General features: G+C 47.4%; 1 protein-coding gene across 2 annotated transcripts in view; it reads right to left on the bottom strand.

The window, feature by feature from the left end:
* The window catches only part of LMF1 (lipase maturation factor 1), a 246,862-nt gene that overhangs the window by 151,163 nt on the left and 70,025 nt on the right, over positions 1-25,674 (bottom strand). For both annotated transcript variants that reach the window (XM_085301951.1, XM_085301950.1), the window contains exon 4: positions 10,065-10,130. In XM_085301951.1, coding sequence (XP_085158077.1) covers positions 10,065-10,130 — 66 coding nt within the window. The remainder of the gene's footprint in view (positions 1-10,064; positions 10,131-25,674) is intronic.

Consider the following 25,674-nt stretch of genomic DNA (forward strand, 5'->3'; position numbering starts at 1 on the left):
CTCCGGGCGAGGGTCCTGGGTGGTCTGCAAACGAGTTTGAAGCAGTGGGAGAGTGTAACGAAGAGATGAAATCCAATCGTTGTACAGGAAGCTTTCACCCGGCTTAAAACAAATCCTTAAGAAAAACAGAAAAGAATCCAGGAAGAGGAATTGTATTACCGCTGAAAACGGTATTGGCATATTACCAATGCATTTACAGCGCGTGACTGACAGCTCCGCTCCCGGGCCCGGCAGCGGCGCGGGGATAATGTCTCCCTACGCCTCAAAAGCCTCCGAAGACTCACAGCAGAAACTTCCCTGGGGGACACTTCCCCTAAACTCGTGCTCGTTCCTCCCGTTTTGTGTTAATATCGCTGGAAATCAACTGAAAGCTGGGGCGACGGTGGGGGGCGTGGGGGGGTGACCCAAGTGACAGGTGCCAGCAACTGGTTTGGCTTAGACAGACCAGCGTGAAAATTCCCCAAAGTTGCTCGCTTTATCTTTGGTCGTTTTGCTGCAGGTACATTTGGTGCAGAAACATCCACAGAAAAAGGCAATTCCTAAACGGAGCCAAAAAGATAAGGAAAAACCAGGCGGAGAAGCGGCCGGCTTTGCAGACCACGGGAGCTGCCCCGTCCCGCTAATTCCCGCCGCTAGTTTCCTTTCAAAGCTGCTCTGAAAATTTCTCCCTCMGCACCCGCTCCGTCCCACCGACGCCAGCGGCACGCGTTTCCCGAGCGCCGGCAGAGGTGGGACGCCTGCTCTCCGATGCTCATTTGCAGCCTTCTGTTTTGATGGCTCACCGACCAGACGCTCCTTCCCCCTTCCRAATTTACTGCAGGGATCCTGGTCCCGGCGAGGAGAAAAGCTGAACTGATGCTGACTTTAAGGTGGTTGAGAACACAGCTATCGTCTGCCTTCCACGTGTGCTGTTCAGGCTAATACGAGCCAGACTGCWGGAGCAACCGTCGGCTGCTGGAAAACCACGGCTGCCGCGAGTGCACCGCGCCGGAAGGCAGCTTCCCCGCGTGCTGCGCTCGTGCTACACCTCTTGCGTCCCTGCAGGTAGCAGAAATCTGGTTTTGCTCTGGTTAAAGCCCAGCGTAACTACCTTAGCTCTTCTGGAGCATCACTTGATTGCAGGAAATCCTTTTTRCACTTTCAAGAGCAACGTGCCTGGGTATAAATGTCAATATTTATCACTGTAGCTTCTACACTTGCAGCTCCAAGGTTACACTTCTAAAAATTCATTGCTTCACAGCTTTGGAGAGCTCAGAGCTCCTTTTCAGAAGTGCTGATCATCTGCAGCGGAGCATGCTGCCAGGGCCCAAACCCTGGAAAATCGGGCCTCTTTCCTAGAAGCGTCCAGCCAGAATTTATAGTCACCAAATCTCTTATTGTGCTCCAGTAAACTTCTGCCAGTAAATCAGACCTGTGTAAACCAAGCAGTACTTCACACTCCTGTCTTCCAAAATGCTTCCAAGCTGAGCACAGATTCCACCCTTAAAAGCTTTCTCTCCCCGTCTTTTTAAGCGACCTGTATATTTACCTATAATTAGAATAATAAAGCCCAGCTCAAGGCCGGGAATAACGCACATTTCCAGCACAATCACATTCAAAGGCATCTTGCATTCAATATAGAGCACCTGGGATTCATCTGAAAACCTGTCTCAGATAGAGACCTTCATGCAGCAGCCTGATACAAAATCCAGATACAGTGTAATAAGCTTTTGATGTCATGTTGACATTTATCTGCCAATATTATTGCTTCATGCACTTACCTTATGATGGATCTTGTTACTTAATTGATCACAGGCGAGGTCAAGWATTAGCCCTTCTTCCAGTGCTAGCACTGACATCATGCAAATCACCAAAAACCAGAAGAAAGCACCTAATCCTTAGCTTCAAATCCCCACTAAATGGCCCTTCAATATGTGTGAATGGGGACAACTGTTTTTTCACTTATGCCTCAGAAAAGGTCATTTTTCAAAACTTATGACCAACTGAAAAAAAACAAAAGCTGAACTCAAGCATGCTCTTCCTCTTGGTATCAGTCTTAATTCAAAGAACAGTTGGTTTGTGTTTTTACAACAACAGGTGAAAATAAACTTCATTTAAGATCCACCACGAGCAAAATCCAATTTCCTCCGTGTTGCTCTCCTTTCAGGAAATGAAACAACAGCGGCCTGAAGCATCCGCGAGGCAAGCTGTCCAGCGAGGACACAGATGAAACAACTCCCTTCGCCCGTGACTTCACAGGAACGTGTCTTCCAGAGACTGAACTTTTGYTTTGAGGAACAACCAGCTCTGCCTCGTCCCCCAAACCCCTGGCGCTTTTACCGGGCCATGACCGCTCCTCAGACCCTTCCCGAAAGCTAAGGGCAGCCCGCCACACGCTGTGCTTCCACCCACCGCAGCGGGGAGCCCACCCCAATGCTGGACTACCCGTGCCCAGAGGAGACTTCAATTTCCAAAAATGTTCTTAGAAGAACCTGACCTGTAAAATTCCCTGTGTAGAAAGCATTAGTCAAGRTTGTATCTTGTCCCTCCTCCTTCAAGTCTGAATCAACTCTGTGGCAATCTGCATCTGATACCACACTGTTTACACAATAAAGTCCATTTTGCATGAAAAAGAAGCCAAAAAGCACTATGAAACCCTAGGGAGGGATCTGCAGGGCAAAGACAGGCATTGAACAACACCGTACACTGCAGCACAGCTRACTGGCAATGGTAATTGTGCGTTTTAGTGCTTTATTGTCAGTTAGAAAGACTTCATAAGGAAAAAACCTGATTAATCAAAGATGGAGAAAAGATGACTGGCAGGTAGCGTGATCAAACTCAACTTCGGTAACTCTGCTCACAATTACAAGCACTGCTCCCAGCACCCGTAATCACGGCATTCACCCTAATGCYGAACTAACATGAGGAGAGCTTGTCTTTAAACTTCTTACCCTGAACTAAGTTTTCTAAGTTAAAGCTCAGATTTATAARCAAATCCTACGTGTAGGGTGGTTCTTCCCACGCCACACTGCTCCCTTACAACCCCATTTGCAGAAGTAGTGCTAGTACTTACTCAAAAYGCTCCTTGCCAATACAAAAACATATGTGCTCCCTGCTTCAAAGATCACCTTAAATTATTCTGACTTTTGGTGTAATATCCTCTCCTTGGGAAAACTGCAAAATTTCTATCTGACGAGTTGAAAACAGTGATGACGACTTCAAAGGCTTTCAGAGACCTCGGGGTTGGCATCCCAGCAACTACAGAGCAATAATTTGAGACTAAAAAGCYGGATGTCAGTAGCCTTGGCTCGGAGCTGAATCACGCGCCATCATCAGACCATCATGTTTGCCTCGCTTCCCAATTTTAGCAGTGACTAGAACGCCACGCGGGGGTTCGGAAGCAGCCCTAACCTCGGTAACTCCCAACAACCACGACTCAGCGCCTGGGGCTGCAAGCAGAATAGAAGCTAGAAAGGTCTCTTGATCTGCTCTGCTACACCCAACACGAGATTTTCAACACCTTTTTTCTGATGGASCTGCTTCAACAGCCACGTATCTCGGCACCTGGCAAGGAAACAGCCTGTTTTCTTACTTTCTGCATCTTCAACTGAACACGAAGCTCATTTGCCATCTCCCTTTTCTCTCCCTAGCAGGACTGCCATTTGCTGGTGCCAGCGCCAGCATGCAAAGGCCTGAGTGGGCCAGCAACGCTTTAACGAGATGCTCTAAGGAAGGACGTTGTTCTCCTGTCAAGGAGAACCCACCTCTCCTCATCAGCAGCACCGGACAGGTTCAGGCAGTGAGCGAGGGGAAGAGGACGCTCACGYCATTCTGGGTCCAGTGAAACCACCCCGCCGCCTTCCCCGGCTGCAACCCGGGCAGGTGCCAGCCCACGGCGGCGGCACAGCTGCGCGTGCCTGCAAGTCCCACCTGCAGCTATTTGTTTTCCATTTGGTGCTTGTTACAAGGGCAAGATTTATGCCATCGCTAGAATAAAATGTTTTTGGAAAGCTCATCTATCGTACCATACCCAGGCCAAGACAGGATTTTCACAGTGAAGCAACAGCTTGCCAATGCAGTTTATTCGCTTTAGCAATTTATTATTGTGACTACTAATTCTGCCAAGATTCACCTTTATGGTCGTTGAAATGGAGAAAATTTTGTAAAGTGCCAAWGATTGTAAATTTATGATGCTACATAAATATTTCAAAACACTTTATTAAAAAGTAGATCTCCAAAATGCTTYGCATGGCACTCTAAAACATATTTTATATAATCTTATTTTCTCTCTAATTCAGCACCTTTTGTTTCATCAAAACTTGCAACTTTATAAAATGTACTTTGAGCAAGAGCTCCAACTTCCTGCTTCTAAGAGCTCGGAGCATTTTTACTCTGAGTAATACAAACTTTGTTGGGATATAGGCTATCCTGAGACACCAGGGATGAGAAAAGCAGATCATTTTCTGAGGTATCTAAATTAATTGCTCRATAATGACTATTTAATTACTTTTTGTTCCCTAATAGGTTGGACAAAGGTAGATGAGAAATCTAACAGGCTCTAGTAGGGAGAAGAGAAGGCAGAAAAGAAATTGAGAGGCGTTTAAAGAGCCGTTGAAGCTTCCTCCTCGTCCTTATCAGCGCAGCTATCAGCCAGCAAAGCGCATCACTAGGCGCAAAGGACAGCGAGCTTCGGAGCGCGGCGGGCGCAGGGGCGGCCTCCCGCGCGCTCAGGGCTGCCCGACCGACTGACAGCAGCTATTTAAGAAAACCAGTTATAGAATAATTAGCCACAATTTGTACAAATTAGAAGTAGTGACCTTTGCGGCTGTGCGGTGTCGCATGGAGAGAACGAAGCTTTTCGCCTGTGGCGCTGGCAAATTCGGAAGACCTAAAACGCAACTCAGTTATTAACCGGCATCTGGTTCAGTCCTTCCGACCAGCCTGCCCATCCTGAGCATCTACAGAAAACTCCACAGGGGGGAAACGAGTCCTGGATCCCACTTCCAACGCTGCCAAAGACTTTGTTGCTTCTGCTCCCCCCCCCCCTTTTTTTAACCCCCTTGGCCTCGTATTCGTAGYCGTAGTAAGCGTGCCTTCGTTAGCAGATTGCAAGGCTTACTGCARGAACGGATGCACAGCACTGAGAAAGTCCTCGATAGAAGGCGTTGCTGTGAAAATGTCACTTTAAAAATAAAAAAAACCCCACAAGATTAAAAAAATAAAATGCAGCTCCCTGCCATTTGGAGCGCGCCGGCTGCAGGTTCGTGGCCCGCCGAACGCTGCGGGCTGGCACCTCGGGCGCTTCGCCCCGGCGCTGCACGGCCCGGCGCGGCAGAGGGCACGCGGCGGACGCGGGCCACCCCGGGGACGGCCAGCCGCTCCCGCGCCGCTTCCAGCGCAAAGCATGCCGAGCAGGAAGACGCCCGGCGGGGATCCGTTTTATGCACCGGGCTGCCCAGGCAGCTGCTCCGGCAGCTGTTCCTACCAGTTGGTGACTGAATTTTACAAGATATTTGTCTGTGCGGCTGTAATTAAAAAGCAACAACCCTCTGGCAGCCATCGCGAGGAGCATCGCTGGACTGCAGCCCCCAGGGAAGAGTCCTGTGCTGGGTGCAAGCAGACGGACTAGATGCCTCCATGCAGGACTTTCCCTTTTCCAACTCCCTAAGATTATCTGCTTAACTGTTCTGCCAAGACCACCACCAGCATCCAAAAAGACAGGCTGCATTTGGACTGGTTGCCAGTCAGAAACACTCATCTCCCGCCTGTGCCACTCAAACCTGGCGGTGCCAAGACATCTGCTTGCAAGGTGCTTCGCGGTCCGAGAGCGAGGTTCAGAGAGCTGCAGACCTGCTGGGGAGGTTTTAAACACGGGTCCCGCACAGAGGCTTTTCTCCATTTGGAGCACGTTAAGACATTGTGCTTATGCCAGCTAAGCAGCACTCCCAGAATCAGCAAACCACGGGCCAGATAAAGCTTGGCAGAGGAGGGAGCATAAGAGGCCCCTGGGGAGCAGCTTCGGGCTCCCTGCTCCCCTGCCTGGCACCTCCTGAAGCAGGCCAGAAGGTTGCTCCAGCCTAGTCCCACGAGCTGYGCATGCTCCAGCAATGGACCCACGTGGCACAAAACCTCCTGCAACAGCCTCTCGCTGGGCTTCCTCCCCAGGGCGACCAGGGCGGTCGCGCTCTGCGGCGGTGGGAATGCCACCGGAGGAGCCGGAGGGACGCGCTCAGCCTTGTTCCCAAACCTGCGCAGCGGGGAGCAGAAGACGCCTCTCTCTTGCCCAACAGGCAGGACTGTGTTGAAGGCGGTGGGATCCCTGCCATGGACTCCTTTGGAARCAGAAATCTAGCTCTTGTTTGCAAACCACTGCATACATATTTGTAAACCATTGTGTACACAGTCGATAAATGCTTAATAATAATGATGACAAACAGACCTAAAACACAGAAGCAGCTTCCCTCCGCATTAACTGCATCGTAAACAGGTCAYGCTGAACGCAGCTTAAAAGCCTCTGATTTAACTGGGATTTCTTACAGGAAAAAAGCCACCTAACCATAGCCAGTAGTGAAACAACTGCAGTTCCAACGAGTGGTAACTACAGCTCACTGCATGTTGGAGCCCAGGACTTTATTTGCCAATTGCCAACGGCACAGGGCCATTTCCACATGCCAATTCCAGCCCTTGGCACGCACCRGGCTTAGGATACCCAGCTTGTGTCACCCCAGGGTGCAAGTGCACGCACCCAGCTTGGATCCTCTGGCTCTTTTTAACGACAACACTAATGCACAAAGAGGTCGGATCCCCTGCCTGCRGTAACTCTCCAGCATGGGAGTAGAGTTTGAGATTCCTGGCATTTAGACCCAGGAATCAGCCTGTTGAGTGTTTCTACCCTTGCTTGCCAGGCTGCACATGCAGCRAGCATTGAACTTCTCATCTCTGTTACCGTCTTTCTGCTTGTTCTGCCACACTTACTGGAGTCCATCTACTCCTCAGGGATCAGAGGAGTGGTAGGTCGGTAGGAAAATACCTTTCCTGTGTAAACCATGCATTCTGCCRTTTCCCTCTCCAAATTACACGTTACACATCGTAAGTCCTCTAAACAGAGAGTCTTCAGTTGAAGAACAGATCTCCATAAAGGCTGGGATTAAGGCTCTATACATAAGAGGGGAAAAWGGGAGGGAAAATATGCTCCGTTTAATTACCCAAGCCATAACAACATTTTACTATTTTATACAATATTTCTGACAAAAGTGGAAATGTTATTTTCCACAAGCATAGCTGCTGGTTCTACTACAAATAAATAGTCMAGGGTGCGCTCAACATGCAAGAGATGGAGGCCATGTGTTTTCATTAATTCTCTTGGCAAAGGAGCACATGTAGATCTTGGACCGCAGTGCAGGACTGGAATACGAGAGCTGGGGTGGCCAACATACATCACAGCAGACTCCATTTGGCCCAGGGCCACGTACGAGCTGGTCCAATACCCAGGTCTATCCTAATTACGAGCAGACTCCTAACCCCTTTCCTCCCTAGCTGAGGTATCTTCAGCTTCGCCCCTTTCTTCCTCCCATTGGGTAGTCTGATTTGGACGGGCTYGTTCCACATTGCATTTCTGTAAGCAGCTTTCTCACCATCACACTCTTCTCCCACYGAGTGAGCATGAGTAAAGCCCAAAAGGGAGCAATTAAGGCAATTTTTAGAATGGGCCTGTACCAAGAGAGGTATCAGGGAAGACGCCAGGTAGAGCGAGCCATGCAAAAAGCTGACGGCAGCGCGACGAAGGCGCAGGCAGAGCCCAGAGCTCTGCACTGATTCCCCCCCGCCCCCCAACTCTACCGGCCTCATGCAATTGTATCTTTGCAAGTCGGTGACGGTCAGTCTATGGCTACAGCTCCCCTGGAAAGCTGCCTGCAAGCGCTAACTAAACAGAAACTTCACCGGGGCTGGAGCCGGATTCTCTGCGCTTGAGAAGTTTAACAGCTCCCAGCGTACGCGGGCTTCCTCTCCCAGCCCCGATCGCAGGCAAAGGCTGTGCTCCCCCGCAGCGAGGCCCGGCTACAGGCTGAGCCGTTACCAAAAGCTTGTCCACCCCGCGGGAACGGGGCGCGCAGAAAACCCGCAGCAGCAGGTGAACTGCAGCCCTTTGTCTGCTGCCGCGAGCAGCCAAAGTTTGGCCTCTTTCATTTTCCTTTTATTGCAGCTTCTTTTGTGTGGATTAAAATAATTGATATTGATAATGTGATCTGCCCCGTGCCCCTGTTCCCAATTACTTTCGCAGGCCGGGAATCCTGCGTTATGGATATGACAGGAATGGTCTTAATTAGCCTTCTGGGCTACAAAACTGATTCTGGTTTTGATTTCAAATATTTGGGATTACGCAGGCTGACTGTTGTGGGCTGGGGTCAGCAGCGGAGCCGGCCAGGGAATTCGGGGGAGCTCAGCTTGAGCTGGCTTTTCTTTGACTACTGCCAGGTGCCTCGCAGCGTGCGGAGCAGAGGGGCACTCTGGCTGCCGGGCAAAGATGAAGCAGAGACAATCTACCCTGGTTGCCTTTGTGCTCRGGATTAACAGCAGCAGCGTTCAAGGGTCCTTGCATCTCATGCTGGACKCAGATTGCAGCAGGACCCCCAGAGTCCACTGAGAGCTCAGTGAGGAGCTCATGGGTCTTCCCTGCAGTCAAGGGGCAAAAACTAGCAGAAGTAAATAACAACAAACCAGCATTAAAATCAAAATGGGAGATGCTGCTTTCCAGCCTTGCAAAATTCGGTTTTAAAAAGTTGAACTGCTTAACTAGGTCATAGGAGTGAGAGATAAAGGCTTCTGCGCCTGGGAAACTGATATAATTTTTCCTATTTTGGAAAGAGAAATCCTAATCCTATAACAGGATTTGTAATGTGGTCCCTGGCACTCACGTGGAATTCTCTTTATGCTATGGTGGAAAGAAAAAGATACTGTAACAACTTCCCCACTTTTTCCCTTTAGCGTCCCTACCCCCAGTAAAAAGTAATTCATAGGCAACACCTTGGAACACGTTCTGAAGGTCAGGGAAGTCAGGCGCTGTCAGATTTAATTGGAAGGGGGAAATGGCTTCCAGACATGATGAAGGTCCACTGAGAACTTCACCCCAAATGTACATGTCCAGGGATCGACAGCTCAGGCTCCCCACCTGAACAGGGCTGGTCRGTTCAAGCACAAGGACGTACGCAGCCCTCAGCAACACCAGACAAACACACCGAAAACTGCCCAGCGAAGCACAACTACAGCTCTGCAGCCTTGCGCTAACGGATGCAGAGTGCTCCCCGGCTCCTCAGATGGAAATGCATTACAGAYCGGAGGCATTACAATTTAGCGCGCYGTTTCCAGTGGCTCTGATGTTAATCTGCAGAAAGGAATACCACTCGCAGTTTTGTTTACTTCATTCTGGAACCAGAGCTACTTGCTCAGCTGAGTGCCACTGTACATAGTGKTTTTTTTAAACACTACTCATATCAAATTCAAATGCCAAAATATAGGTAAAAGAACACAGAAGGGAGGCCGAGCTCCCTCTCTCTGTAATCCAAGAAGAGACGACACTCAGAGCCAGCACACAAACCACAGTTTATAATCAGAAYGTAACGTAATCACTGAAACAGATGTCAGGAAGAGAAAATCGTATAATTCTGAACTGCCGATTAGCGTGCAGCATCTTGAATAGCACCGAGATGCTCTCTATCTGCTCACGTGTCTATGCTTTGGAAGAGTAAGTAGAAAGCAGTTTGCTTGCTGCTATGGACCAGTCCTCTCTGGTCCCACCTTGCACCATTTGGACAAAGGGAGCTCTTGGTGGAGCTCAGGTTTAATCCTGATTCAATCTGTCATCGAGAGAGGAAAAGGGCAGAAATTTGTCTCAAAAGACTTGGGTTGGGAAAAATAGCATCACTGAATTGGCACGTGGACATTGATGGAGATGCTAGAGACAGATGGCAACGATAAACAAAGAACAACATGGAGAACTGGCTGGTGGTGGAGAAAAGTTTAGAGAAAATTTTTCAAGCAGAGTGAAGTAGTCAAGAGAAACYGGCGTTGCTGTGTGGATCACTTACCTCGTAGTGATAGTCCATGCAAGTTAGCTCTCTCCAGCAGCGATCTCCTCGAATTTTAATCAACCCCTGAAAAAATAAAAATAAATACAGTCACAAATACTTCATTTCCTTTACCTTAAACATCAAGGTACACCTCAAGATGTCAAATACTCTAGTTAAACTACAAGGACGTATCCAGTAACAGCAGAGAACCACAGAGGCTGGAACACTTCACTCAAAAGYACCACTTTTGAATCCCTTGCACATCTGCACCTGAGGTCCATCCATCGTCCTTTGGAGACTCTAACAAACCAGAGTGCTCCAACAGGGCCCTGCACAACATGTTCCTCCACAGCTTATTGACAGTAATTTGACATCAAATCCTGGTAGAACATAACATGTCATCTAAAGGCTGGCAGAAGACACTGCGATGAGGGATGTCTGCACAGCAAGAGGGAAGGGGTGCAGCTTGTCAGGGAAATGCATGTCTCCATTATTTGAGTGCAACCTGAGGAACTAATCCTGCATTTCCAGAGCAGAAAGAGCTCAGGACCTGATGAGTCCATAAAGGKGCTTGAGCAGGTGTCGCTTGCAGTTTTGGCACTCATTCTGTGAAAGATGCTGCTATGGCTATGAGATGCCCAACGAGCTGACTCAGCACCTTTCACATGAATCGTGTGAACCAGCCTCCAGCCCTAACTTTAGGAAAAGGCAGGAGAGCAAACACCAGCTTGCAAAGTTCATTAGCCTAATGCCCAGTGCCTAATGCAGACTGTAGCTCTGCAAGGGCTTCAGACCCCCGCCCTCATGGGGYCACAGAGCCTTTGCGCCCATCTCCTGGTGTTGGCAAGACGGAGGCAGGAGCAGAGCACCACAACCGCAACAAGGGTCTGAAACCAGGCTTTGCAACATGAGCAGTTTTCTACACTGAAGAGTTACCTCCAAACCTAAAAGCAGCTGCACGTGAAATTTCAAAACCCAGACCCAAAACTCTCCTACTTGCAGAGCCGCCTCTGCATCTCAGAAAAAGGTTGATGCTGCTGCAGCCGAGGAAGACAAACCACGCAGCCTTCCCAGCTCAGCCCAAGCGCTGAGCTGGATACAGAGATGCAATCAAAGTAATTAGAGAAACAAAAGAGGAGAAGGGGAAGGAAGCTGACAGATTTAAACACAGATGAATACACTAATGACAGGTCTGCTCTACCTTAGGTTAGAGGTTGGCAATGAAATAAGCAGGTATCAGAGGTTGCTCTGCATTGATATTTCAAGGCAACAAGAGGGTAAAATTTCCAAATCAGTGGGTCCATTCCAGGGCTGGCAGCAATATTGGGATTAAATTTCTTTGCCTCAGTGATGAAGACTAAAAAGGAATCAGTCGTCCACAGCAGGAAAGACACCTGGCCAGAGATGAGTCTGTTAGCAGGAAGCYGTGCAATCAAGCCGTGCCAGCCCCAAGGTATGCAGGTTCAGCGTGACGCCTTTGATGTATGGCTAAAGGTCTCTGATTAGGATCACAATATCCCAAATTGAGGAAAGCTTCACTAGTCAAAAGGTTGAGACTAGCTCTATCATCTGCATACAATTAGGGGATATTTGCCTACCTTCTGACATTGCCCCTAATTATAATGTTTCTGCTCTCTTTAGTAGAAAAAAGATATGGAGTTTCCTTAAGGATCCATTGCTGCCTGCACTGGGAGCATCCTGAAGCCTTTCACATTTGCAGTAGGAGATGATTTCCAGAAGAGACCCGAGATCTTTCAGTACCTAAATCTGGGAACTCAAGGGAGATCACAGCACTAGGACGTATCTTACCCTATCAGTTTTACCCACATTGCCTAAAACTCTTCACTTACAGCATTATTTAGCAGGTTTGGGGGGTTCAAGGAAATTATGGATTCCAGGGAGTTAAAGACCTTCAGYAAATGTTCAGAGCTCATAAATAAATATCCACAAAAAAACCCCTTCTAGTGAGAGGGAAACTGCAAAGGAGAGGAGAGAGCAGAGCTCTAGGAACTCGTGACTAATATGTAGGTGGTCAATTCTGAATGATTACTCACCATTTCTCCTAATGCAAGATGCAAGGGCAACCTGATGAAAGCATCAAGTAGCTGGTTTAGAAACAAACAAAAGGATGCACTTTTCCACAGAGCAAATAATTTACTTTGGGGAAGCCAAAAGTACAAATGGGTTCAAAGGAATTAAATTCTCAGAGGACATSCTTGAGGGTAACTTCTGAACACTGCCTCTCCCTTGGAAAGTCCCGAACCCCTTGACTGCCAGGAGCTGAGAGGATCTGCCACGAGAAGATCATTTTATGTTTTATASTCTTTCCTAAACATCTGCTAATGGCTGCTACTTGAGATGAGATAATAAGTTAACTGGACCTTGGGCCTAACCCAGCATAGACTTACACAAACAAAGATCCACAAAAACGGTTATGAGCTTATTTAGCACATAACTTAATGAGAAATAGGCACCAATATACCTTTGTGGATCTAAGCCTTACACCAGATGATGTTTAGACATGTATGTCTTTGTGAATATGGGTGACCTCACTAGCCTTCAGTAGGGCTATTTACAGCCTTAAATTATATMTGTTATCAGGCACCTTGCTAAGTTAAAGCAGATTTTGCCCATCTGCTGTTCCAAATCATTTTTCCTCTTTTTTCCACTCATATGAAAACAAAATATTTTTCATTCCAATGTTAGCTGAAGAGGACAGTAAACAGAAACTATTAAACATTTTCAAAATCAGTGAGTCCAGCCAATTTACATCTGTAATTTTTAGCCAAGAATGAACCTGAAGAACCTAGTACACTAAAGGCAGTAAAAGCCCAGCATATTCACAGGGCATCTCCTATGGCAAGATGAGAGACCCACCATCTGCAAGGTCACTCTTAGGAATACAGTTTTGTGGCCAACCAAGAAAACACTATATAGTACAATCTCTTAGTATAAAATATCAACAGCAGGAAAACCCACAACTCACAGACTAAAACAGTGGAAAATACTATCGATGCAAGAGAGCAAATGAATGTTACAGTGATCATTGAGAAAGAACTAGAAGATACAGCAATGAATAATAATTAATTATTTTGCGGAAGTGCTTAATAAAGAGGTATCAATAATGCAAAGACTTCTGCCCAGCATCTGCCTTGGTTCTGCACAGCATGGGAAAAAGGGAACAGTAAAAATCAACACTGCTCATGTTCGGCCCTTCTGGCCTCCAGATCCATAAATCTTTTGGAAAGCTACACAAAGTCTGAGCTCTTCTGTGTGAGAAGCCACCCAGCAGCCTCAGGAAGGCAAGTCCACCTTCAGACCTCCTGCACACTTACCATACAGACAAACACTGAAGCCTCACTTAACAGTAACAGAGAGTAAGTAATTAGTTAAAAAAAAAAAAAAAAAAAAAAAAAAAAAAAAAAAAAAAAAAAAAAAAAAAAAAAAAAAAAATTAAGTAAAACCAGAATCTTTCTCCAGTCACCCCTGAATCTCAGTTTTGGTAGGTGAACAAATGCCTCTTTCTACCCCAGTTCCAGTGGGAACGGCCGGGGGCGACGCCAGGTGCATCCACGATGGCCTCACGGCAGAAATTCAGATCTAGAAACACCCTGGCACAGGGCTGCATCTCAGGGTCATCCCAAAAAAATGAAAGGGAAAACTTCACTGCCACCAAACCCAAGCAGAATCGGTCCAAAGGGGACAGATGAAGCATGAGGGCTGCAAAGAGGTGTCCCRTTAAAGGCAGTGGGATGGGAAAACACAGCAGGCGCTGGCAGAGCCGGCCCGGATGAAGGTGACCACTGCAATTCRCTCTTATAAAACAGACCCGCCACCTTTTCCGTACGCTGCTGCCGGAGAGGCCAGGAGCGGTGGGGAGAAAGGGATGAGCCAGGTTCCTTGTCATCTTCCCCCCCCCTAAATCACCCATGCTTCGCTCTGCCCCTGGAACCTTCTCTACGATTACAGGCTCCGTTGATAGCATCTCGCAGGATGCGCCGCAGCTGACAGCCCTGTCACTGGCAGAACGGACGTCAAGAACGGCTCTGTGCAAGAATGCTGCAATATTAAAAAAGGACAACTATCCTGATGACCTTCCCTCCTACCTGTCCAAGCTGTTATCAAGCTCTCTTATTCAGGAAGGGTAATTAAAACAAGAACATGACAAGAACACACCATATGAACCATCAGAAGCTCTCCTGCAATGAGTCATTAACTGAGTTAATCACATTTTGTTTACTATAAAGCTTTCAAATAGAAAAGTCACTTAAAGCTCTTAAAATCAAATCTGTTTTTCAGTATAGAAAACTCCCACTCTCATAATTAAGGGGAGTTTCATGTCTTCTTTGCACTGCCGGTGCTTCATGGTCCCCTTCCACACCCACACTGCCATGCGAGCTCTCCAGTTTTTAGATTAAGTCAGGCCAAGAAATGCACAAAACGCTTGAAAATTTGATGTGCTCTGTAGTTTCATCTCCTCTGAGAAGGGCTGTGAAACGAAAACGAGTGCCGTGCAGACAGGCCCCRCAACGTGGCCTCCATGGCCCCTGCGGCCCTGCACCTCAAGTCATGCAAAGGTGAGCGCTAGACGCTTCTCCTACGCACTCGCGCAGCTTCTCCGAGACCACCCCCGTGCGCGGGCAGCCTGCAGTTGTGCCATGCAGTCTCCAACCYGTCTCAGGTAACAACCTGCACAACACATCTGTCCTATCCCTTGGGCTGCTGACCCAGCCCAGTAAATACATGCAAAAAAAAAAAAAAGAAAGAAAGAAAGAAAAAAAAAAGAAACGAAACAGAAATGGAGGCCTTTTGCAAAGGGAATGTAACGGGTTTTTGCCTTCAAATTCAAATAGCTCAACTTGTATCAACTAAGGATGCAAATCAAATTACACGGGAACTGGTTTTATGACGACTGACGCATTCAAAAGGGGACGTTAGTTTTGCATCCTCCGTGGTAGAAGGGAYGTTGCAGTAGAGTTGCACCCCACTTGAGCCTATGGGGTGGGCAGGACCTAGTCACCGAAGGACTGCAGGAGCCACGACTGGCAGAGCCTCTGCAAGCACCCCGGATCCAAGTCTCCTCTTAAACAGAAGAGGAATTCAGAGGACAAGTTGTGTATTTCTTTCTATGCGTATAAACTGACAAATTATTATATAAGCATGTAACATTAAACAAGACAATGCCTATAGGGACTGGGTTTCGTTTCTCTCTCTCTCTCTACACTAAGTGATGTAGTGAGAATAAACCACGAATCCTGGGGGCTGCAGCCAATTTTATCACACTATTGCCCAGGGGGTATCGAAGAGCAGCGTTAGGAAACTCCAGCCTAGTGGAGGCAGGTCGTTTAAGGTACCTGAGGTAGCCTCTTCCGTCTGAAGCGCGCGTGGCAGACACCACTCCAGCACAGCGTGAGAGCCTGCGACATTCCTCCGCTTTCACGGACTCTCGCCTGTCCCAGAACTGGCCAAACTGAACGGCGGCAGCAGCGAGGCTGAGCCTCTTTCTGAGGGGCTCTTCTGCTTTGCAACAACGCATCAAAATGCCACAAGCTGTCACCTAGAGCCAGCGGTCAGATGCAAAGCACGTTGTGTTAATATACCAAGACGTGTTAATATACCTGCCGTGTATTTTCTCCATCTGTGGAAGTCACTCCTCCACTGTCTTCTCCAGAGGTGGCAGAGTTTCCCTTCTGGGGCGGTAGCAGACCTTCACTCAAAGAGACACAATCCTCCCCAGTACTGGGCAGCACGCTACGCTGAGAAGACCATCTCCTCTTGGCCACACTTTTTTTTTTCCTTAGCAAACACACAGCAGACAAATCAGAGGAAAGAGGCAGATCTTGCAGCTTCAGAACGGAGAGACYAGCCAGTGTGAGAACCCAGCACTAGCAAATGCAGAGAAAACCTCCACTTGGCCCTTCCGGCTGCGCCTTTYGGCTTGGGACCACCAGAAGGTGCAGCAGAGCATCTCCTTGCTATGTGACTGGTTGCAAGCAAGAAGCCAGCTGGCGTTTGCCATCATGGGTGCATGGCCACAGCAAAGGCACCGCTGAGCACATCACAAGGATGGATGTGGCGGCAGTGAGGAAGGGCTAGCTATGAATGTATGGCCTCACGTAGCAGCTGCAGACTGTGTGCAAGGTATATTAGAGTGAACCACATGAATTTCAGACATTGGTGGCTGAAAATGCCTGAAYGCAGATGTGTTTATGCCCTATATATTAACACACAGATTAATTGTTCCAACTGGCAGCATCCAAGGAAGTATGAGGAGAAAAGTGGAYTGAGAGGAGGACTTGGGTCCTCCTGTGCATAGGAACAGGAGGACAGACGGGGGAAGGGAAGAAATGTTGATCTTTACATCTGCTGGAATTTCACATTCACTGGATTTCTCTCAGTCTGCTAACAATTCTCAATCCATTTTCAAGATTTCTCTGTGTATATTGAGCTGGCCTAGACTCCACAGCTGCAGCAGATTATGCTGCCATAGCACAGATCAAAGCACAGGGAAAAATCCCCATCCCCTGCTCTCATACAAGCAGAGGCTGAGTGCATCTCTGGTGTATCCAGATCATCCTCTTTGAGGATGTGAAGAGGACGTGCAAGGGACCAGAAGGAGAAGCAGCCGTGGGACATGTCCATAGGACAGCAACATTAGACTGAATCAGAACTGGAAGGCCCTTCTCTCATTTGGACATAGGTTGCAAACATCTTGCAAGGAGTATTTTGGGGGCAAATACTAAATCAGAGTTCAAGAGATGAACAATATAGACAAGGGGAAAATAAGGAGAGGAATGAAATCATTCAAATGATCATAAGCAGCACTTTGGAGAGCAGGGCTCACCACCCTGAAATGGCATTTCTAACTGCTCCTTCCCCGCAGTGCATTTCAGTTGGATCTTACACCTCCTGCAGCTTCCTCACGGTAGCTTTGCTCGAGTAAAAGAAAAGGAGAAAAAGGCAATGCCCCATCTCAGGCTCTAACGCAGCAAAACATTTACTTCTAAGCATATGATTGAAATCAAGTTCCAGAGGCATCAACTAGAYGTAGGTGGGGTAGATTTAAGAAGAAGCCTGATGCTTCGCCGCACTGAGGCTGTGTTGGAGGCAATGCCTGAATATTGGAAAGACCACACTATAAATGTTTTAACAAAGGATTTTTCCATTACTTTGGGGGAGTGGGAGGAGGAAGGAAAGAGGAAGAGAAGGATCTGTCTGATACCTTTGAAGTTCAAGAACAGATAAAGGTATTTAGAGAGGTCAGTAGCCTCAAATCCTTCTTGCCTCCGTATATCCCATTAACCTAAAAGTAATCTCAAACCATACATGTTTATTTAAAGTTAGGATAAACCTTTATGATGCAGCAGTGCTAGTTCTTGTAAGTCTATCCACAGCCTTGGGGCACTGAGGGTTTTGGCTAATGGAGCTGTTGAAATTCAGGGCTGGTGCAACTGCTCCCTYGCAGGGAGCAGCTGCCTGGCACCGAGCGTGCGGCTCCCGGCTGGAGCTTGGGGCAGCAGCTCTCGTGCCGCCAGCGCAGCAGTCGCTGGTTGAATCTCTCTTTCTCTTGTAAGCTTCTAGTCTTTTTAAAGAATAGGTCTGAAACTCAGGAAGCAAATATGAAAAATAATTTCAGAGCTTGCTTCACCTTTTCCAGAGTTGGAGACATTCACCCTAAACCTTGTCCCCTTCCGCCCCTCCCAATTTCTCCCAGCAGTGTTCTTGCATCTTTAGGTGCCCTGCATTTTTACACATGACATCAGAACAGATCAATTAGCTCTGTGCTAATTAATGCTCCAAAAGGTGCAAATATATCCCAAATCCAGCCACTGTTAACTCTTGAGAAACCACCGCTGCAACGTGTGGCAGGTTCCTGCTGGCCCTTGTTCACTGCAGAGTGAGTTCAGGCACTGGGTGATAAAAAATGACAAGCAAATGTTTACTCACTGTCATTCACTTTGAGCACTGGACTGCTCCTAGACACACTAAACCATCCCAATTTTTATGGCCCTTTTGAAACACCTAGATGTGAATACAGTAAGACACCCCAGGAAGAAGGCAAAAGCCTCTGCTACCCCATTTTCAGCTCCTTGTCAACTCAACCATCTTGCTGGCTTTTTATTAAACTTGCACAGAGAGGCTGCACGCACAGCGGGGGCTACGTGCCAGCTGGTAACGTCGTTATTCATGGTTATCTACAAACATACTGACTGCATTTCCCAAGTCTGAAATAAAGAAAACCTAAAGATTCAAGGCAATTTGAAACAGCACCTGACTCTGTACTACATACTTTTTTTTTTTTAAGCTATTTGCACCGTGATAACATCTATGAATTGATATCATGAAACAGGAATCTGTTATGGTAGGTGCTGCACAAACACGGAATAAAACATTGAGCTCTATGGGTACTTTTTAAAAGCAGGGAAAACCATTTTCTACTAGTTTCAGCTTTACTCTGTCAATTCAAATCATCTTTGTTATAAGAATTCAATTGGCACATACTTTTAAATTATTCCAACTTGGCAGAATATAAGAAAGGCTTCTAATATTGTCCAGGGTTGATGCCATTCTTTGGAAAAGCTATGCCAGAAAAAGATATGCTATAGAAAGTTCCATGCACTATTTTGTTCCTCATTATCTAAATTCCAAAATTATTATTTTTTTTAATGTTGGCAAGTTTCTCCCTAGTTTTGAGCAAGTAGAACATTAGTTAACAACCTGAATTTCTGCATTATTTTAAAATACAGCAAAGACAGGAGACTAGCAGGCAGAAAGTATTTTAGAAATATTTTCCAGTTTTTCCCTTTTTCTGCTCAGCTCTAATCATCAGACAAAGCTAAAGAGCGCGTGCGCATGGCTGGCAGGAGGCTTTTCAAGTTGACTTCTTTTCCCAGTGCACGCTCACAGCCACGCTCACACCCCGAGGAGAAACCACGCAACCCGCCGGCCCTGTTTGTACATCAGGGCTGGGTGAAGGGACTTTCAAGGCGTTGCGTATCGCGAGGGAAAGGTATTCAGAAATACAAATTAAATATAAGCTAAAGGGAAGGCAACAGGTGGCTACGTGAACTAGCAATTGCCCTTTCCCCTCCGCGGCCTTGCTTTGAATCCAGCTCCGAGCAGAATTATTAAATTCCTACTGCTCACGTGGTGCCTGCACAGAAACAGCGGTTTGATCCCGTCAGCTGAGCTCACGGCAGCCAGATCGTACAAATCAGCTCTCTCGAGCAACAGGCAAGCTTGGCCCGGAGAGGGGGAAAGTCGACATCTCCGTCGCGCCGATTTACAGCCGACTTCGTCTCCGGGCCGTTCTGCCCTCTCAGAAGCCTCCGAGCGCTGCTGCCCGCAGGGAGCCATCGCRCGCTCACCCTGGACTGAATTAGCAGCCAGAGTGAATTGCGGGCTCGGTACCTTCTCGCCGGCATCGCTTGCTCCCCCGGGCACGGCTGAGCTGGCCCTCCCCGGCGAGGAGGGAGCGGCGGCCCCTGCTCCGAGCGGCAGCCTCCGGGCGCCCAGGCTCTCTCAGTCAAGGTGCATTAAATTCACTAGCATTTTTCACAGGGAAAGAAAAATTACACATTTAGGGTTTTTTTTTCTTTCCCTTAAATGATTATTAATAAAGTGCTTGGTTTTCACCACCAGAATCACTATTCCATCCCTCACCCCATGTACCGCTCTACACACCAGTCCTGATCTGCACCCACGTGTTCAAAATCGTGCATAAACAGCATTTCCAAAGCACCCAATTTGCTCCGCGGATGCACTGCAAGTGACGTCTGGAAAGTACTGGAGTGCCTTCATTGCTGTACTTTCATTTTATTTCTCAGCTACAGTACATGGAACAAGATCCTATTTTAGCTCAAACACCATCACTTGATTTGATAGCTGAACTACAGCATTAAAAGATGACCCCAGGCAGCAGCTTGAGTGGATGCAGAGGCATCGTCATAGTGATCTACACTGTGATCTGAAGAAAAAATCGTGCCCAGGAAATTCTGGGTAAAATCCATGCTGAAAAAACCTCATCCTCTTGTCTGCCTGCTGCAGGACTTGGTACCACTAGCAAGTCAGCTAACAAGTTCTTAAGCATACTTCATTTATAGAAGTAACTACATGAGCCAAAAACTAGCTATTTTTGACTGAAATTCTCTTTCAAATCAAGCAGATCGTTCCACAGACATTTGAAAAGTTTGCCAACTGATGGCGAGGGGGTTTTGGGGGTGGAAATCAAGTCAACCCTTTGCTCCCAATGAATCAATTCCAGTTCTGCTTGATTAAGTAACCTCACATGCCCCCTTCCTTTCTCCACCCTCGAAGGAGTACCCAACAGCAGGGATTTTGGAGGAAATTAAGCCAGAGAGAGGRAAGTTACCAACACCTTTCAATTTCTACATTTCACAAGTTTGATTAAATCATGGCAAAAATCCCAAACCCATGGCCACCGCACACGGTGGCACGTGAAACCTAACACGGGCGTGCAAGGCAGAACGAGGGAGGGACGCTGGGGAGCTGCTGGCTCGGTCTGCCAGAGGCAACGTCTCTGCTTGATATTCCTGTACTGAAACCTGAATTTGCACGGCAGCATGCTGGGCAGCACATGCACAAAGAGGATGAACGTACGAAGAGAACCCGGCCCTTGCTTTCCTACGGGATTTTCTTTTCTCRGATGCTCCCCAGGTCTGCGGGCGCCCACGTACCGCAACGCTTTCCATATCTACATCCATCTTACAAACCAGTTTCTTTTCTCCCACCTCTTTCAAGGCAGGCCGGTGCCCACCACATCCTCATGGCACGTTCTGCTGGTCGAGTGTCCTCACTCTCAGGAAAAGGGGTGACAATCTACAGACCAAAGAACGATTCCTTCTTCCTTCCTCACTTCTGGGGCACAACAGAAAAAAATAATATAAACTTCCACTTGAAGCAGAAGCGGGAACTTGCAGTACGTGTGGAGGAGCAATCCTTGCCAAGGACCTCGACGTTCAGCAGCGTGTGGCTTGCCAAACTGCCTTGCAGCGAGCCCCCAGGATGAACAGGCGAGGACGCAGGTGCTCGTGAAGCCGTGCGGACGCTGCAGCAGCCCTGCTCCACGCGCGGGTCGGGGTGGCAGGCGCAGGGCAGTGCCAGCCCGGCCACAGGGAAGGCTTCTGACCCGCAGGGCCAAGATGTCACCAAGAACTTGCTCACCTTCACCCAAGCATCACTTGCCTTTCCATTGACTTCATAATTAGCTGGTCCTTCTAATGACACCTGCCTCCGTCCTCTGGTGCAGTTTTGATACCTCCCCCAYGCCCCTGTGAGCAAGCTCTGGGGCAGGAGCTGCCCGTGCCCCGGGCGCAGCGCTCGGCGGCACCCGGCGCTCGCTCACCATGGCCATCCTCAACGGGATCAGCAGCAGATGCCGAGGCAGCTACAGGAACCGCCGTGCACCCCGTGGCACCCAGCGCCGCAGAGGTGCCCCGGCGGCTGCACCCAGCCCTGCTTCCCCAGGAGACTGAGCCCAGGCGCAACTATTAGTTTAAGAACAAAATACTGGTGCGTCGCCCTAGAAAAACCATTAAGCTTTACAAAATACTGGTGCGTCGCCCTAGAAAAACCATTAAGCTTTTTTGCACTTGGAATCAAAACATCTCAAAAGAAGATAAACTTCCCTTATTTACTTGATGCCAGGAGAAATGATTCATAGATCCAAAGATGATCTATCATCTGTCACTGCGACGCGAGGGTGACGAGCGTGCAGGCGTGGAAACCTGTTCTGCACTCCTCTGAATCACCCGGCTCCGCCAGAGAAGAAAAGTGGCTGAACTTTGACACACGAAATCCTTCCTTTTTATCGTACGCAGATTACTCTACCCAACTGTACCCCTTTCAGGCTGATGTACTTTGGTGATTCAAAATGAAAAAAAGCCTAAATAATTAAAATGTCATTCAAGCTCTAAGCCGATATGAGTCACTGTTACAAAAAATATCTCAAAAATTCTTTCAAGAGTGGGGGATAATTATATTCCTCCCTATCTATTGATTTTTCTCTACAATGCAGATGTCAGATTTTCCACGGTTTTTCTTTCTCTCTCTCTCTCTCTCTCTCTTTTTTTTTTTTTTTTTTTTTTCCGGAGTGAGTGTCAAAGAGGAACAAAGCTCTCTTTGAGACTTTTTCAGCCCAAAATTAATTCTGAAAAAAAATGGTACAGACAGGCCAATAGCACGGCAAGCCGAGAAAAAGCCTGGTGACTCAAACCATGTCTGCAAAAATTCTATTGATACCAGCTCTGGGGAGCAGGGTGGGGTACGGGGACCAGAGTTATAAATTTAGAGTCCATCTAAAGACCTTTTTTGTGTGTCTTAATACTACAAAGCATGGGCAAAAAARAAGAGAAAAACTCAGAAGGGAAACCCTGAATTCTGGATTTCTAATTTATCTTGTGATATTAAACACTCCCTGAAAACCAAAAATGCTCTCTTACTCGTTGGCAACTCAACAGATTGACCAAYTCGTGCAGCCTTTTAACGTCCTGTCCCTGTGACTGTTTTACCTCTCAAAAAAATTGCTTTCAACATCTTTTAAAAGCCAAATGCATACAAATATATTTTAAAGACAAAACAGCTGTAATTGAGATGCTTTAGCTAACGCAATGTAATTAGCGTCCAAATTAATGCCTATAGGAGAGAAAGGAGCTTTACAAAGTTTCCGTAAGAAACGCACTCAAGGAGACTCGCTTTGCTGTTTGCAGACACAACGAGAGCTGCTCTGTAACGTGGATTTGCACACTCCTTATCCCTGTGTGGTTTGCAACACCAGCACAGCAGTCTCCCGCTCGGGCAGCACGGCTGGAGAGTGGAAACAGCCAGAAACCACCTCAGCAGACCGAACCAYGGTACAACCCCTGGGAGAAGCAACGGCAGCGCCCGAGCAAAGCCGAGCTCCCCGCGTTGTCACCGTGCAGCCGCCTGGCCACGGCGCGGAAGGCGAGCGCGTTTTCAGAGCGAACAGTAYGCTTCTTCCTGAACCGTATATTCTTCAATTGGTTTTAGACTGTCTTTGGATCGTACTTCAGCTCACTTGATAACCTGAGCTGGGAACTGTCCACRGCCCCTGTTAGCTCTGCAGCACGCGCCAAGAGAGAAGGTCTCCTGCTACCCAGGACGGCCAACGGGCCAGCCAGCCACGCTACAACTAAAGCAAGCTGGACCCCAGTGCTTAAAGCACTGGGAGATCTGGAGGAGCTGACGTACGACTCCTTTAAACTGCAACAGAACCACGAAAAGACAACATTTCCCGCGCACAAGCAAGCTGACCGCCTGCGGAGCGCGGCCCGGAGCGCACGGGTATCAGAGACTTGGTCTGGGCCGGAACAGTGTGGACACGGAGCACGGAGCCTCCCCGCTCCYGCACTCGCTGGTCCGTGGCCCGAGCTCTACGGCACAAGCGCAAGAAAAACAGGTATTTTGTCCTTTTCTTTTAGGAGCATCTCTCAGTAAAGATGTAATGCAGGCTTTTGGGAAACTTTTTAGTACGACTCTGACAGCAGCAGACTACAGGCTACAGCTGTGCCTGATGTTCACACAAACCTCTCATTAAATTAGCAGCTGATAATTCAAACCTCTTCTGCTCCTTCCAGCCAGAGACAGAATTAATGGGCTAGAACACCACTTCCTTAGCCAGCAAACGACAAATCTATGCTCATCAGATGACACTGCTCTTTAAATACCTTTRCTTTGTAATGTGAACATTTGCACTACCAATCCAAAGCCCGCAACGAGCCTTACTCAGGTTCAAGCCTGTGCCAACATGATGGGATCTTCCCAACTCCTAAATTCTGTCTCAACATAGCAGGTTAAAGAACCAGGCTTCAGAATCCCTCTAAGGTTATTTGAGGTGCACATTAATGCTAAACGCTTCTGGAACGCCTGCTTTGCAGATAGGCTGGCTCCTGCTCTGCCAACCCCGGCTCTACCACCGCGCCAGGCTTGCAGGGAAGCAAGACGGCTAAGGGATACAGAGGACTTTAAAGCCTCTCTTGCAGCAAYGCTTTGCCCATGCTTGGATAGCATCAACACAAGTTATTGCAAGACTGATTTTGAAAACAGTGGTCCTGGATGATAATTCAATTCCTGCCTGCTGTCACAGCCCATAATGGATCCGAGTCAACATCAGCAAGCAAAGAAATATCCACCAAATATGACAGAAAAGCACCAAAAAATCCCAGTAAAATTCAGAGGGACTGAAAAGCACATTTCTGAAAGAGAAGTCACTGCTGTTGATTTTTGGTTTGTTGTATTTGTTGTTGTTTTTTCCCCCTGCTACCAGAAAGACCCTTTGAAAAACAGCCATGACTGCATCAGCATTTGATTGACTTTGAAGACTTGCTGTAAGGAGTGGGTGAAAGGGATTTTGAAAAGTACTTGGCATTAACGGCTCCATGCCTTTTTAAGCCACTGAAGGAACAACAAGTCTTCCTGCCAAGGGCTATTACTAGACAAATGGAGAGAGATCAGAGGCACAAAGGAGGTTGCTAAGGAGTCAAGTGTGGGATCCCTGCAGAGAGGAGGAGGGCTGCAGCTGGGACAGCAAAGGTCAGAACATTGCAGACATCATTTTCCAAAAATTCCCATGAAGCCCCGGCGCTCGAGTCAGGAGTCTGGCCCTTCGGAGCTCTCCTATGAATAATGAGAAAGCCATAAAAGAAAGCGCCCTTTCTTCCCTCCTACCCACGCTAATGTAATAAAACAAATTAGAATAATTATTCTCAATTTCAGAGCCATAATGCCCAGGATCAGGGCACGCTTGTCACCGAAATGACAACTACATCCGTTTGATTCTTCTTCTTCTTTCCCCCCCCCCTTTTTATATTTACAAAGATCTCCCAAATTCCAACTTTTATTTCATTACATCTAATGTAATTTTACTGCAGGCATCCAGATTCTGTTTGCTTCAAAGTCTTCATTATTTTTGCCAGAAAGTTCATCTCCCTTATTAGCTAATCACATCCCCACCCTTTCCAGTAACCTTTAAAATACCACCCACGTTATGACACTTTTAACAGAATCCAAGGAAAAACAAAACAAAAAAGTGAGGATTTTAGCATAAACCACTAGCTTCTAAAATAATTCACTGAAGTTAATTAAAAGAAGCATTTTTTATATTTGTAAATATATATATATATAGTGATAGGCACATAACATGGAAATAATTAGTCCTCTTTCCGTGAAAACACCTACCACTGGGTGAGGGACAGGCAACACCTTTCATTAGAAAATAATTACGAGAATTTAGTGGAAAAATTTATTGCTAATTATTATAAATCTCTTTGCACTATTTCCTTCCCAGTGACTATCCCCTTTCTTTCTGTCAAATTCACAAGAGAAAACCTATCAGTTGTGTGTGCTTGAAGGAGCAGGTTATTGGGTTTGCAGTCGGCATTACACTCAGCGAAATTCAGAGAGGAGTGGAAAAAAAAAAAGTAGCAGCTTTGTTTACTATCAAGATCGCCTGGTTGAATAACACGGACRGGGCGACAGGCCCCGCAGAGCCGCTCCGCGGTCTTCCGGCGGAAGGACTTCCGAATCACAAACCACAACCTCAGGGAACCCAAAAGCCTCCTCTTTAATTCTTTTTTAATTTTATTTATTT

Source organism: Rhea americana, unplaced genomic scaffold (genome assembly GCF_003343005.1).
Source record: "Rhea americana isolate MKP2758 unplaced genomic scaffold, rheAme1 scaffold_181, whole genome shotgun sequence".
Classification (NCBI taxonomy): domain Eukaryota; kingdom Metazoa; phylum Chordata; class Aves; order Rheiformes; family Rheidae; genus Rhea; species Rhea americana.